General features: G+C 39.2%; 1 protein-coding gene across 1 annotated transcript in view; it reads left to right on the forward strand.

Annotated features, from left to right (window-relative positions):
• The window catches only part of LOC121387025, a 46707-nt gene that overhangs the window by 30369 nt on the left and 577 nt on the right, over positions 1–15761 (forward strand). The window contains exons 13-21 of the mRNA XM_041518032.1: positions 774–861; positions 3047–3097; positions 4080–4138; positions 9343–9492; positions 10764–10847; positions 11072–11154; positions 11555–11576; positions 12944–13057; positions 14539–14667. Of these exons, the coding sequence (XP_041373966.1) occupies positions 774–861; positions 3047–3097; positions 4080–4138; positions 9343–9492; positions 10764–10847; positions 11072–11154; positions 11555–11576; positions 12944–13057; positions 14539–14667 (780 nt within the window). The remainder of the gene's footprint in view (positions 1–773; positions 862–3046; positions 3098–4079; positions 4139–9342; positions 9493–10763; positions 10848–11071; positions 11155–11554; positions 11577–12943; positions 13058–14538; positions 14668–15761) is intronic.

The raw sequence follows: 15761 nt of genomic DNA on the forward strand, positions 1-15761 counted from the left end.
CTGTCCTTCCGTTTCTTGCTCCCTTCCTCTTTCTCCTTCTATTTTTTCGTCTATCCCCCCCCCCCCTTCTCTCTCTCTCTCTGTATCTCTCTCTCTCTTTTCTCTCTCTCTCTCTCTCTCTCTCTCTCTCTCTCTCTCTCTCTCTCTCTCGCTCTCTCCACTCTCTGTATCTCTCTCTCCGCTCTCTCTGCTCGCTCTCTCTCCTCGCCCGCTGTCTCTCTCTCTCTCTCTCTCTCTCTCTCTCTCTCTGCTCTCTCTCTCTCTCTCTCGCTCTCTCTCATCTCGCTCTCTCTCTCTCTCTCTCTCTCTCTCACTCTCTCTCTCTCTCTCTCTCTCCGCTCGCTCTCTCTCTCTCTTCGCTCTCTCTCCTCTCTCTCTCTCTCTCTCTCTCTCCGCTCTCTCTCCGCTCTCTCTCCTCTTGCTCTCTCCGCTCTCTCTCCTCTCTCTCTCTCCTCTCTTTCTCCTCTCCGCTCGCTCTTTCTCTCTCCACTCTCTCTCCTCCTCTCCTCTCGCTCTCTCCACTCTCTCTCTCTCTCTCTCTCTCTCTCTCTCTCTCTCTCTCTCTCTCTCTCTCTCTCTCTCTCTCTCTCTCTCTCTCTCTCTCCTTCTCTCTTTCTCTCTCTCTCTCTCTCCTTCTCTCTTTCTCTTTCCTTTTCAACCCTTGATAACGGTAACCCACAATTTACAAAGCCTGTCACTGTGTTTGTATTTGTCATTACTATACACCATTAAGGTTAGTCGAGATGGTAACTGTAATCTAATGCATGTTTCAGAGCAGTCCCGAAAGTGCCGGCATTCCTCTTGACGGTCACCTACTGGAACCGGTCCAGCGGGTTCCGAGATACGAACTCCTACTCAAAGGTAAACTGATGGAAAACAACAAAATGACACTGTTTTTAGAGGTAACCCACTGTCGCCACATAGGCTACTCTTTTACGACAGGCAGCAAGGGATCTTTTATTTGCGCTTCCCACAGGCAGAATAGCACAAACCATGTCCTTTGTTGAACCAGTTATGGATCACTGGTCAGTGCAAGTGGTTTACACCTACCCATTGAGCCTTGCGGAGTACTCACTCAGGGTTTGGAGTCGATATCTGGATTAAAAATCCCATGCCTCGACTGGGATCCGAACCCAGTACCTACCAGCCTGTAGACCGATAGCCTAACCATGACGCCAGTACAAAATGAGGGATCACACCAATACCAATAATAAAGAGTGGCTGCAACCAAACCCTGCACCACAACTGGTGAAAGGTCGTGGTATGTGCTATCCTGTCTGTGGAAAAGTGCATATAAAAGATCCCTTGCTACTGATGGAAATATGTAGCGGATTTCCTCTGATGACTACGGGTCAGAAATTACCAAATGTTTGACGTCTAATAGCCGATGATTAATTAATCAATGTTCTCTAATGGTGTCGTTAAACAAAACAAACTTTAATTTTAACTCACCCATAGTCACAGGAAATAAACATTCAATCTGACATTATTGACAGTCAATTCGCCTTTATAACTCCGTACTTTACTGAACTAACTTAAATTTGGTCTAAAATACCAAGTGTTCCCGTATCTGTTTCTCTCAGTAAGAGCATAAACAAAATGGTTTGCTATAAATAGAGAATAATACACGATTGGCTGTTAGGTACCATTTATCTCACGAGTTGTTTTAAACGAGCGAAAACGAGTTTGACACGTTTTTAAAAAACGTGAGATAAATGGTATCAAATGGACACGAATGTATAATTCTATTTCTTACATATCCTCAAAACCAGATTTAACATCTTTTTCGACTAAAAGATATTTACAACCCTTTGCACTTGTAGCCGACTTACGGATCACAGACACATGATTGTCATGTTAACTATACATCACAAGGTAATCGATTTCCATCGTGTTATTTTTCATTGGATGTATGGCATTGGTGACCTGGTCATCACCTAAGTGCAGCCAGTCGTATGTCTTGAAATTGTTAACACACGTACGTTTGTAAACAGGCTGTGTGTTATCATAAATAACGCATGGTGTTCTCAACAACGGGTGTGTGTTATCATAAATAACGGTTGGTGTTCTCAACGGGTGTGTGTTGTCATAAATAACGTATGGTGTTCTCAACAACAGGTGTGTGTTATCATAAATAACGCATGGTGTTCTCAACAACAGGTGTGTGTTATCATAAATAACGCATGGTGTTCTCATCAACGGGTGTGTATGAAAAATAAGTCCTGAAGAACAACACTCTATCAACAGCTAGATCCTGCCAGGTGCCTCTGAAATGGTTGTAAGACACTACAGTTAACCGTAACTACGATCATTTTATGAAACGAGACCCACACAGAAGTATCTCAAGATGTTATTGGTTTAATCACCACTTTAAACTAATTAACAACACATACACTGACCAGCGTTTATTCAGCAGCTAATTAACAACACATACATTAGCCGTTAATTAACACATGTTAATTAACGTTCACCTTTTTGACATATATACATAATATCCATAATACAGTTAAAAACTGCTACAACATCTTTATTAACCTTGCTCTAAAAACCCAGAAATAAACCTCAGCAAAATCTGGGCCAAAGACTCTGGAAAAAGCGATAGGTTTGTATTAAGTTTGTTTGCACCTGACCATTAAACAACCTGTGTACCTAACTGTTAATAATCCCTATTGCTTCTCATCACCTTAAGTATTATGTTATAAGCAATACAATTTGGTTAGCCGAGTTGCTGTGCTGAACGCTGTTCTTAGAATGATCACATCCCAGATGTCCCAGCACTATAACTGCCAGCTCTCCCTTTGTCTGCAGTTATCTCTCATCACCCACCGATACCGTTACTATGAAGTGTAAATATTTAATTCTAGCTTCACTAAGTGCCGCCAGAATTATCATTTTCTATGTTTCTATTTGTTATCACATACATTTTAAGTAGATTTCAATATTTTGAAAGGTTAGAGATTAGGCAGATATTAGTCTTAATTTATATTCTTTTAAGTTAAATATGTAATAAAATTAATTAGTAATAGCTTGAAAATTTTACTTCCAGAATATTTAAAGAACATACCCGATGATAGCAATGACAGAAAAGATGCGGAAGGTAAGAATACAATACTTGTAATGTTATTTCACAGCGTGTGTAACTAAGTAACATTCAACATTTACATAATGAAAAATCTCGCCATTTTTATAGTTTATTTCCTTGAAATCGTGTGGTTCATACACATACAATTCTAGCTACAGTTTAATGTAATTTATTCAGTATACATTTTATGTTTACTCAGTGAAGTTACTAACCACAACTGCCACAATATTGCAGCTGCTATATAGACTTCATATAGTGACGTCAGACGTGTGACATAACAATATTGTGACACTATTCCACCCCATTCGTGGATGAAAATGTACGAGTTTCTTTTGTCCTGCTCTAAATAGAGACCCACTAGAGAGACTTCCCTCCTCCACTAAAGATTGCATCCTCACCACACCCTCACTCCATGAAGGAAGGAAATGTTTTATTTAACGACGAACTCAACACATTTTATTTACGGTTATATGGCATCGGACTTATGGTTAAGGACCACGCAGATATTTAGAGAGGAAATCCACTGTCGCCACTTCATGGGCTACTCTTTTTCAATTAGCAGCAAGGCATCTTTTATATACACCATTCCACAGACAGGATAGCACATACTACGGCCTTTGATATACCAGTCGTGGTGCACTGGCTGGAGGGAGAAATAGCCCAATGGGCCCACCGACGGGGATCAATCCCGGACCGACCACGCATCATGCGAACACTGTACTACTGAGCTACGCCCCCCCCCCCCTCCACCACCACCACCACCACCACCCTCCACTCCAGATGTTCCTACGGGGCTGTATGGCCCATGGCATGAAACAATAATATCGTTTTTTATAATAAAAAATAATATGTTGGGGTTTTTTTGTGTGTGGGTTGTTAAACACCTATTTCTTCCAGATTACGGTGGGCGGGGAGGGGAGTCTAAAAAAATGTCATATATCTGAAATAAGAGACATTTTTGTCACCTGTTCTCATGATAAAATGTCTGTTTATTTAGATGCCTTGAAGCTGGTGGTGGAGGCAGCCAGTCATTCGAACCAGTTTCTAAAACAGATGGTAAATACACAATGATCTGTGTGTTATAGAAACAATGAGTGGCATAGACATTAACACATGTAACACACACATACACATACACTAAAACAGATGGTAAATACACAATGATCTGTGTGTTATAGAAACAATGAGTGGCATAGACATTAACACATGTAACACACACATACACATACACTAAAACAGATGGTAAATACACAATGATCTGTGTGTTATAGAAACAATGAGTGGCATAGACATTAACACATGTAACACACACATACACATACACTAAAACAGATGGTAAATACACAACGGTCTGTGTTATAGAAACAATGAGTGGCATAGACGTTAACACATATAACACACTCATACACATACACTAAAACAGATGGTAAATACACAGCGGTCTGTGTGCTATGGAAACAATGAGTAGCATAGACGTTAACACATGTAACACACATACACATACACTAAAACAGATGGTAAATACACAACGATCTGTGTTATAGAAACAATGAGTAGCATAGCCGTTAACACATGTAACACACATACACTAAAACAGATGGTAAATACACAGTGATATGTGTGCTATGGAAACAATGAGTGGCATAGACGTTAACACATGTCACATACATACACATACACTAAAACAGATGGTAAATACACAACGATCTGTGTTATAGAAACAATGAGTGGCATAGACGTTAACACATATAACACACTCATACACATACACTAAAACAGATGGTAAATACACAGCGGTCTGTGTGCTATAGAAACAATGAGTAGCATAGACGTTAACACATGTAACACACATACACATACACTAAAACAGATGGTAAATACACAACGATCTGTGTTATAGAAACAATGAGTGGCATAGCCGTTAACACATGTAACACACATACACTAAAACAGATGGTAAATACACAGTGATATGTGTGCTATGGAAACAATGAGTGGCATAGACGTTAACACATGTCACATACATACACATACACTAAAACAGATGGTAAATACACAACGATCTGTGTTATAGAAACAATGAGTAGCATAGACGTTAACACATGTAACACACATACACATACACACACACTAAAACAGATGGTAAATACACAATGATCTGTGTTATAGAAACAAGGAGTAGCATAGACGTTAACACATGTAACGTTAACACATGTAACACACATACACATACACTATAACAGATGGTAAATACACAATGATCTGTGTTATAGAAACAATGAGTAGCATAGACGTTAACACATGTAACACACATGCACATACACTAAAACAGATGGTAAATACACAGTTATCTGTTATAGAAACAATGAGTAGCATAGACGTTAACACATGTAACACACATACACTAAAACAGATGTTAAATACACAATGATCTGTGTTATAGAAACAATGAGTAGCATAGACGTTAACACATGTAACACACATATACACATACACTAAAACAGATGGTAAATACACAACGATCTGTGTTATAGAAACAATGAGTAGCATAGACGTTAACACATGTAACACACATATACACATACACTAAAACAGATGGTAAATACACAACGATCTGTGTTATAGAAACAAGGAGTAGCATAGACGTTAACACATGTAACACACATACACATACACTAAAACAGATAGTAAATACACAGTGATCTGTTATAGAAACAATGAGTAGCATAGACGTTAACACATGTAACACACATACACATACACTAAAACATATGGTAAATACACAACGATCTGCGTTATGGAAACAATGAGTAGCATAGCCGTTAACACATGTAACACACATACACTAAAACAGATGGTAAATACACAGTGATATGTGTGCTATGGAAACAATGAGTGGCATAGACGTTAACACATGTCACATACATACACATACACAAAAACAGATGGTAAATACACAACGATCTGTGTTATAGAAACAATGAGTAGCATAGACGTTAACACATGTAACATACATACACATACACTAAAACAGATGGTAAATACACAACGATCTGTGTTATAGAAACAATGAGTAGCATAGACGTTGACACATGTAACACACATATACACATACAATAAAACAGATGGTAAATACACAACGATCTGTGTTATAGAAACAAGGAGTAGCATAGACGTTAACACATGTAACACACATACACATACACTAAAACAGATGGTAAATACACAGTGATCTGTTATAGAAACAATGAGTAGCATAGACGTTAACACATGTAACACACGTACACATACACTAAAACATATGGTAAATACACAACGATCTGCGTTATGGAAACAATGAGTAGCATAGCCGTTAACACATGTAACACACATACACTAAAACAGATGGTAAATACACAGTGATATGTGTGCTATGGAAACAATGAGTGGCATAGACGTTAACACATGTCACATACATACACATACACTAAAACAGATGGTAAATACACAACATAGACGTTAACACATGTAACACACATACACATACACTAAAACAGATGGTAAATACACAATGATCTGTGTTATAGAAACAAGGAGTAGCATAGACGTTAACACATGTAACACACATACACATACACTAAAACAGATGGTAAATACACAGTGATCTGTGTAATAGAAACAATGAGTAGCATAGACGTTAACACATGTAACACACATATACACATACACTAAAACAGATGGTAAATACACAGTGATCTGTTATAGAAACAATGAGTAGCATAGACGTTAACACATGTAACACACATACACATACACTAAAACAGATGGTAAATACACAGTGATCTGTTATAGAAACAATGAGTAGCATAGACATTAACACATGTAACACACATACACATACACTAAAACAGATGGTAAATACACAGTGATCTGTTATAGAAACAATGAGTGGCATAGACGTTAACACATGTAACACACATACATACCTACAAAAATACACACTCACATTCATGAATATGTATACAAAAATACATACACACAAAAGTACACACAAACTCACATACAAAAATACACACTCATACACACACATACACACATACAAAAATACTCATATTCACATACACATGATATACAAAAATACACACGTGCACAGACACACATATAAATGTACAAAAATACACACACATATACACATGAATATACAAAAACACACACACACACAAACATGTACATACATACATATATATATATATACATACATACCCATAAATACACAAAAATACACATATACACACACAAATACACAGACACACATGAAATTACAAAAACACACACAAATACACAAAAATACACGCATACATACAATTATACACATACACGCAAATATTTTGGGGGGGTTGGGTTGGGTTTTTGTTTATCCCACTGCCCCCTTTCCTTTCTCTCCTTTGAATTTCATCTCATTTCTTCCCGATCTGGCAACTCCTCCTATCTTTCAACTTCTTTTGCTGTCCACGTCCACATCCCAGTCGTCTCTCTGGTCAGACCAGCTTTATTAGCGGCAGAGGACGAGGATGCCAGGTGGGTGCAGGGAAATACACAGAGACTGCACCTGTGGAGGAAGTTGAGACACGTAGGCCATGGAGTTGTCAGCTCAGAAGACACAGTCAGAGGAAGCTGACAGAAAGGGTCGAAACAGATTGAATATGAGAATGATAGGCAGAGGGTGATATATGAGAAAGATGAATGAATGTGAGAGCCAGCTTTGTCGGGATTTGATTGTCAGTTTGATTGTCCAGCAGCTTATCCACTAGACCATGGAGCTCACTCATACACGCAAATGTTGTGTATATATTTCAAGACACCTCAGCACATTTTAATCTACGGTTATTTAGTGTCTAATATATGGTTATTTTGACACTTGGTTTAGAGAGTGAGAGGAAAAGAAAGGAATGTTTGTTTAATGACACCTCAGCACATTTTAAACTATGGCTATTTGGTGTCTAACATGTGGTTATTTTGACACTTGGTCGAGAGTGAGAGAGGAAAGGAATGTTTATTTAACGACACCTCAGCACATTTTAAACTATGGCTATTTGGTGTCTAACATATGGTTATTTTGACACTTGGTCGAGAGAGAGAGAGGAAAGGAATGTTTGTTTAACGACACCTCAGCACATTTTAAACTACAGCTACTTGGTGTCTAACATATGGTTATTTTCACACTTGGTCGAGAGTGAGAGAGGAAAGGAAAGGAATGTTTGTTTAACGACACCTCAGCACATTTTAAACTACGGCTATTTGGTGTCTTAACATGTGGTTATTTTGACACTTGGCCGAGAGAGAGAGAGGAAAGGAAAGGAATGTTTGTTTAACGACACCTCAGCACATTTTAAACTATGGCTATTTGGTGTCTAACATATGGTTATTTTGACACTTGGTCGAGAGAGAGAGGAAAGGAAAGGAATGTTTGTTTAACGACACCTCAGCACATTTTAAACTACGGCTATTTGGTGTCTTAACATGTGGTTATTTTGACACTTGGCCGAGAGAGAGAGAGGAAAGGAAAGGAATGTTTGTTTAACGACACCTCAGCACATTTTAAACTATGGCTATTTGGTGTCTAACATATGGTTATTTTGACACTTGGTCGAGAGAGAGAGAGGAAAGGAAAGGATTGTTTGTTTAACGACACCTCAGCACATTTTAAACTACGTCTATTTGGTGTCTAACATATGGTTATTTTGACACTTGGTAGAGAGTGAGAGAGGAAAGGAAAGGATTGTTTGTTTAACGACACCTCAGCACATTTTAAACTACGTCTATTTGGTGTCTAACATATGGTTATTTTGACACTTGGTAGAGAGAGAGAGAGGAAAGGAAAGGAATGTTTGTTTAACGACACCTCAGCACATTTTAAACTACGGCTATTTGGTGTCTTAACATGTGGTTATTTTGACACTTGGCCGAGAGAGAGAGAGAGGAAAGGAAAGGAATGTTTGTTTAACGACACCTCAGCACATTTTAAACTATGGCTATTTGGTGTCTAACATATGGTTATTTTGACACTTGGTCGAGAGAGAGAGAGGAAAGGAAAGGATTGTTTGTTTAACGACACCTCAGCACATTTTAAACTACGGCTACTTGGTGTCTAACATATGGTTATTTTGACACTTGGTCGAGAGAGAGAGAGGAAAGGAAAGGAATGTTTGTTTAACGACACCTCAGCACATTTTAAACTACGGCTATTTGGTGTCTAACATATGGTTATTTTGATATTTCAGGATAAATTCAAGAAGACCTATGACGCTTACCAGACTCTGAAAGGAACCAAGGTGGACTTCAACGTGGCACATCGGGAACTACTCAAGGAAGGGGCGGTTACGTTCATCAGCCCGGGGACGTGCGAGAAACAGAGGAAGGTTGTCTTTCTTGTAAGTACATGTTGTGTAGGGGCTTTTAAGGTGTGGATAGGGGAGAGGACTTAAAAAAATAAAATGACTTAACTACTTGCGCAATGAAGCCAGTATACTCCTGTAATATAGCAGCATGTAATATTATAATGAAATTTGGTATCAAGCACTGATCCGGATGGGGGCAGGGGGCAGGACTTCCTTGTGGTGTTGGATTTAGATCAGTCAGAAAAGCACTCGTCATAGGATCGAACCTTCTTAGTGGATCCATTCTCGGATTGTTTTTTGCCCGTTCTAGCCAGTGCCTCATAAATTATAAAGTAAAGTTTGTTTTATTTAACGACGCCTCTAGAGCACATTGATTTTTATCTTATCGGCTATTGGATGCCAAACATATGGTCATCCTGACATATTTCTTTATAGGAAACCCGCTGCCGCCACATTGGCTACTCTTTCCGATAAGCAGCAAGGGGTCTTTTATATGCACTTTTCCACAGATAGGACAGCACATACCACGGCCTTTGATGAATCAGTTGTGGAACACTGGTTGGAACGGAAAATAGTCCAAACTGCAAATGGGTCTACTGAGAAGGATCGATCCAATGACTGACCGCTTCACAAACAGACATGCTACCCCTTGAGCTAAATCCTGCTCCCCATGAATTATATGTCAAAGGTCATGGTATATGCTGTCCTGTCTGGATATAAAGCCCTCTAGTTGTGTTTAATTAATCAATGTATACCAGTGGTGTCATTAAAACAAAACAAACTGGCCTCGGTGACGTGGTTAGGCCATCAATCTAAAGGCTGGTAGGTACTGGGTTCGGATACCAGTCGAGGCATGGGATTTTTAATCCAGATACCGACTCCAAACCCTGAGTGAGTGTTCCGCAAGGCTCAATGGGTAGGTGTAAACCACTTGCACCGACCAGTGATCCATAACTGGTTCAACAAAGGCCATGGTTTGTGCTATCCTGCCTGTGGGAAACGCAAATAAAAGATCCCTTGCTGCTAATCGGAAAGAGTAGCCCATGTAGTGGCGACAGCGGGTTTCCTCTCAAATCTGTGTGGTCCTTAACCATATGTCTGACGCCATATAACCGTAAATAAAATGTGTTGAGTGCATCGTTAAATAAAACATTTCTTTTTTTCTTTTAAAACAAAACAAATTATAACTTTTAACTATAGGTCATAATTTTTACAAGAATCTCATACACGTGATGTTTATTCCCTGCATCTGCCACTGAATATGGAGACTTGTTCCTTCACAAAGATTTTCTGTTTCCTTTCAGTTTTCTGATGTCATTATTATCTGCAGTGAAGCTCTGTTTGGAAAGTTCACCATTACATCCGAACTTCCGCTCAGTGATTTGAAGGTTTGTAAAGGCAATACAAACACACATAATAATTTATTTTAAAAATCGTCAAATGTGACTAGTAACTGCTGCTTGTTTTAGCAGATAAAAATTATGCACATGACAGAGAGTAAAGGCAGACACAGACAGACAGATAGACCGAGAGAGAGAGAGATAGACAGAGAGATAAAGAAAGAAAGATTGAAATAAAGTTAGTATAGTGTATGAATTGTTGATATTTACAGATCACCAAAGGAAAAAATTCTGTTGTTCCGGATACATTCATCGTCATGGGAATGAATTCAACTGTGGAATTACAGAACATTGAGTAAGTTAAAATATGGATTATTTATATTTATTATTCATACAGTTTACAATATTGTATCAAATATGACATGTGCATAACACTCTTAGGGCGCGAGTCCAGGGCCCGGTTCCACGAAGCGATCTTAGCACTAAGATCAACTTAAGTGCATAGGGTAGCTATGCGCCTACGGTAATCTTAGGGCTAAGATCGCTTTGTGGAACGGGGCCCAGGAATTTTAGCAGGAAGCTCTACATGTAACTACTTAAATGGAAATGGTACTTAAATAGATTTATATTTCTTTGATTACGTTAAACAAAAAGTCCACATTTAATCAGTAGTTATCTTAAGGATGAAAGTATAAGAATTATAGAGATTTTCTTTTAGTGTAATCTCTTTTTCATTCTTTCTGATTCCTTTTCAGTGGAGATATTGATTGGTATCAGGTAAAAACATTTTTATTTCATTACACTTCCTTTCTCTCTCTCTCTCTCTCTCTCTCTCTCTCTCTCTCTCTCTCTCTCTCTCTCTCTCTCTCTCTCTGTCCTCTATTTCTGTTCTCTCTCAGTCTGTCTAGCTCCTATCTCTCTCTTGTCTATCTCTGTGTCTCTCTCTCCATCTCTCTTTATCTGTTTTTCCCCTATCTCTCTCTATATCTCTGTGTCCTCTTAAATACCGAGATAGTTATAAATCTGATTGCCAAAACCGTAATACATGGTCAGGGCCGTATCTCCGCACAATGCAGAGTCAAATGGTCGAATCTCTACCTAGTATCTCGTCTATAGGAGGACAGCCACCCCCGAGGAGATTCTTTACTGGACATTTTATTCCTCTTACATCGCCACAAAGAGGACTTCCACTCCCAGACTAGTTTACTAAGTGAAAACTATTACCGGACAGAACTCATTGGAATAAGTACAGCTGTGATGACATAGACTCATAACAGTTACGATATCAGGTGTTCGCGAAAGTTGAGCATATCCTGCCCCACCGGTGGCACCCACCATAGCTGTCAGTCTGTCACTTCATCTAAAACGATGACAAAATAATAAATGTGCAAGAGATGACAAATATATTCAGAAAATCATAATTACAACAAAACTTGCATCTTTTAACCTAGATAAGTTATAACTTAGGAAGTCTCACCACTTTGCAAACGTGTGCGATAACGATCACAATTGTTTGCGTTCGCATAATTTGCGAATCATTTCACCTTTGTGCTCGCTGCGCGGTCGGTCTGGGATCGATTCCCGTCGGTGGGCCCATTGGGCTATTTCTCATTCAAGCCAGCGCACCATGACTGGTATATCAAAGGCTATGTGCTATGTGGTATGTGCTATCCTGTCTGTGGGATGGTGCATATAAAAGATCCCTTGCTGCTAATCGAAAAGAGTATCCCATGAAGTGGCAACAGTGGGTTTCCTCTCAATATCTGTGTGGTTCTTAACCAAATGTCCGACGCGATATAACCGTAAATAAAATGTGTTGAGTGTGTCGTTAAATAAAACATTTCATTTCCTTGTGTTCGCTTGAGGGTTCGACGAACAATTAATACTGGACCAGGAGCGTGATCAGGAATTTTTGCTGGGGGGTCTAGACTGTGGAGTTCAAAATTTACGGGGGGGGGGGGGGGGGGGGGGGGGGGGTCGAGTCATAATCTTCAAAAAATATATTGAGAAAAAAGAAAAATTGGTTGAGCAGGGAGGGGTTTCGAAACCCCGAAATTCTTCCCCTGGACACGTGCCTGTGTATATCAATACAACGTATGTGTTTGCGTGCAACTGGTACAAACCCCCCTTACTTTCTGATTCAGGAAATCAGCAAGGTGCTTCAGGAACTGGAAACCAAACGAAAGTCTGCCACCAGTGAAGCGGATTGTCCTGCTTCGCCCGAACACGACGACAGCGTTTTGTTGAGCTCGACAGCGGTTAGTCTTTTAGTTCCATACAGTAAAAGTACACTTAGAACAAACACGCTTATAATAAACTACTGCGTATAACAAACTGGTTCTAATTGTTGAGTTCGACAGCGGTTAGTCTTTTAGTTCCATACAGTAAAATTACACTTAGAACAAACACGCTTGTAACAACCTACTGCATATAACGAACTGGTCCTAAAGTCCCGTTTTTGTTTCGCTATATATTATCAATAATTTTGAATGTATAGAACGAACTATGTATAACGAATTAACTCTTAAAACGAACCAAATATTTTGTCTCAAATTGTGAATTCCAAATCAAATCGAATCAATCTTTATATATATGAATAATATAAAGAACATAGAACATTTTAAAACATAAGTAAAAGTATTTAAATAAGATCATTTATACAGTCATGTATGGATTTTAAGTGAATAATGGCACGTTGTGTTATTAGACAAACATAATTCCAGTGTTTATACAACGAACTGACCATAATTGAAATGTATATATATATGTTTGCACTATTATAACCAAGAAGTTGCAAATATCTTCATAAATATAATTAAAACTCTAGAGAATTAGAAATAATAATCACTGTATGTAAACGAGTATAAAGTAAATGCAAGGATTGTTTATAACCACCCCTACCACTCACGAAAAACTTAAATTATTTGGCATTACTTTTATCTGGCATTAATAAATCGTTCACCCTCATCACCACCACCCATTCAACCTCAATCGAACTGATCATGGTGTATAGGGTATCCACGAATACTCGAGTACTTGGGCACGGGCCGAGTCTAGCAAGACTCGAGTCCGTTCACAGGACTCCAGTACCATGCAAGGAAGAGCACTCTCATTTAATTACATTTCTGACGTCATTTTGCCATATGCTTACATTACAGGGCTATAAGACATGGAATGAAAACAAAAGTGGAATGTGTGGAATGCAATACAATGGCATGATTTGGCAGCCATGTTCATGCATAATGCTGGTTTACTTTATTCCTTAGTCTCATTATCATCTAGTCCGGGTTGAGACTGACTATCCAACATCCAATATTGCATTATAGGGCTGCATAGTGCTGGTTTACTTTATTCCTTAGTCTCATTATCATCTAGTTCGGGTCGAGATTGACTATCCAACATCCAATATTGCATTATAGGGCTGCATAGTGCTGGTTTACTTTATTCCTTAGTCTCATTATCAACCAGTCCGGGTCGAGACTGACTATCCAACATCCAATATTGCATTATAGGGCTGCATAGTGCTGGTTTACTTTATTCCTTAGTCTCATTATCATCTAGTCCGGGTCGAGATTGACTATACAACATCCAATATTTTGTACTCGTGGAGGCCCTAGGCCTATGTTGATTAAAACAAAACTGCGTGTAGGAGTTTTGACCACAAATGTTATCATTGTCGTCTATGGGATTTGATATGATGGTATACATACACCTTAAACAAACATTCCTTTCTTTTAAGATCTGTAAAGAGGATATTGGCAAACGCGCGCCTCTACTGAAACCGTTCCAGACGGCAGCCAAGTGTATGCGGTGTAGATCGAGGTTCAGCAGCACTATGAAGAAATACAACTGCAAGGGGTGCGGATTCGTAAGTATGATTCAGTGATGACCCATCCACTCAGAATGGTCAATGGCATGTATACTGTTTGACCCATCCAGTTTTATACTGCACGACCCATCCACACAGAATGACCATAGATATTTATACCGTATGACCCATTCACACATAATGGTCTCAGACACTTATATACTGTATAACTCATTCAGTTTTATACTGCACAACCCATCCATACAGAATGGTCATAGACATTTATACAGTATGACCAAACCACACACAGGTCAGGTCAGGTCATAGGGCTTTACATGCACGTTCAGAGCAAGCTGTTGTAGCGCACGCCTGTCCTGGGCATAAGAGCCGGCTCCTCCATCCAGTACAAGCCACACAGAATGACCATAAACATGTATACTGTATGACCCATCCACACAGAATGACCATAGACATTTATACTGTATGACCCATCCACACAGAATGGTCTCAGATCTTTATAATATTGTATGACTAGTCCACACAAAATGGCCAAATACCTATATACTGTATCAGTCAGTTTAACGACAACACTAGAGCACATTGAATCATTTTTTTTCCATTGGCTATTGGATGTCAAACATTTGGTAATTCTGAGTCTTCAAAGGAAACCTGCTGTATTTTTCCATTAGTAGCAAGGGATTTTTTATATGCACCATCACACAGACAGGACAGCACATACCACAGCATTTGATATACCTGTAGTGGAGCACTGTATGTGATGGAAATAAAACCCAATCAGAAAATGGTTTCACCGAAAAAAGGGGTTCGATACTACGTCACAAGCACTTAAGGCGAGTGTTCTGCTGACTGAGCGAGATCCCGCCCCTCTTACCCCCTCCCAATATTTCAACTTATTTTTGTGCTTATATCCAATTAAGGTTCAAGCACTCTGTCCTGGGTACACACCACAGCTATCTGGGCTGTCTGCCCATGACAGTGGGTTAGTTGTTTGTGAGAGAAGAGGGTGTAGTGGCATTACACCTACCCACTGAGCCCTTGAGAACTCGCTCTGGGTTGGAGCCAGCCTGTAGTTCGATGGCTTAACCACTACGCCACCGAGGCCGGTCCCCTCTTCCCAATAACACGAGTGCTGA

Source organism: Gigantopelta aegis, chromosome 13 (genome assembly GCF_016097555.1).
Source record: "Gigantopelta aegis isolate Gae_Host chromosome 13, Gae_host_genome, whole genome shotgun sequence".
Taxonomy (NCBI): domain Eukaryota; kingdom Metazoa; phylum Mollusca; class Gastropoda; order Neomphalida; family Peltospiridae; genus Gigantopelta; species Gigantopelta aegis.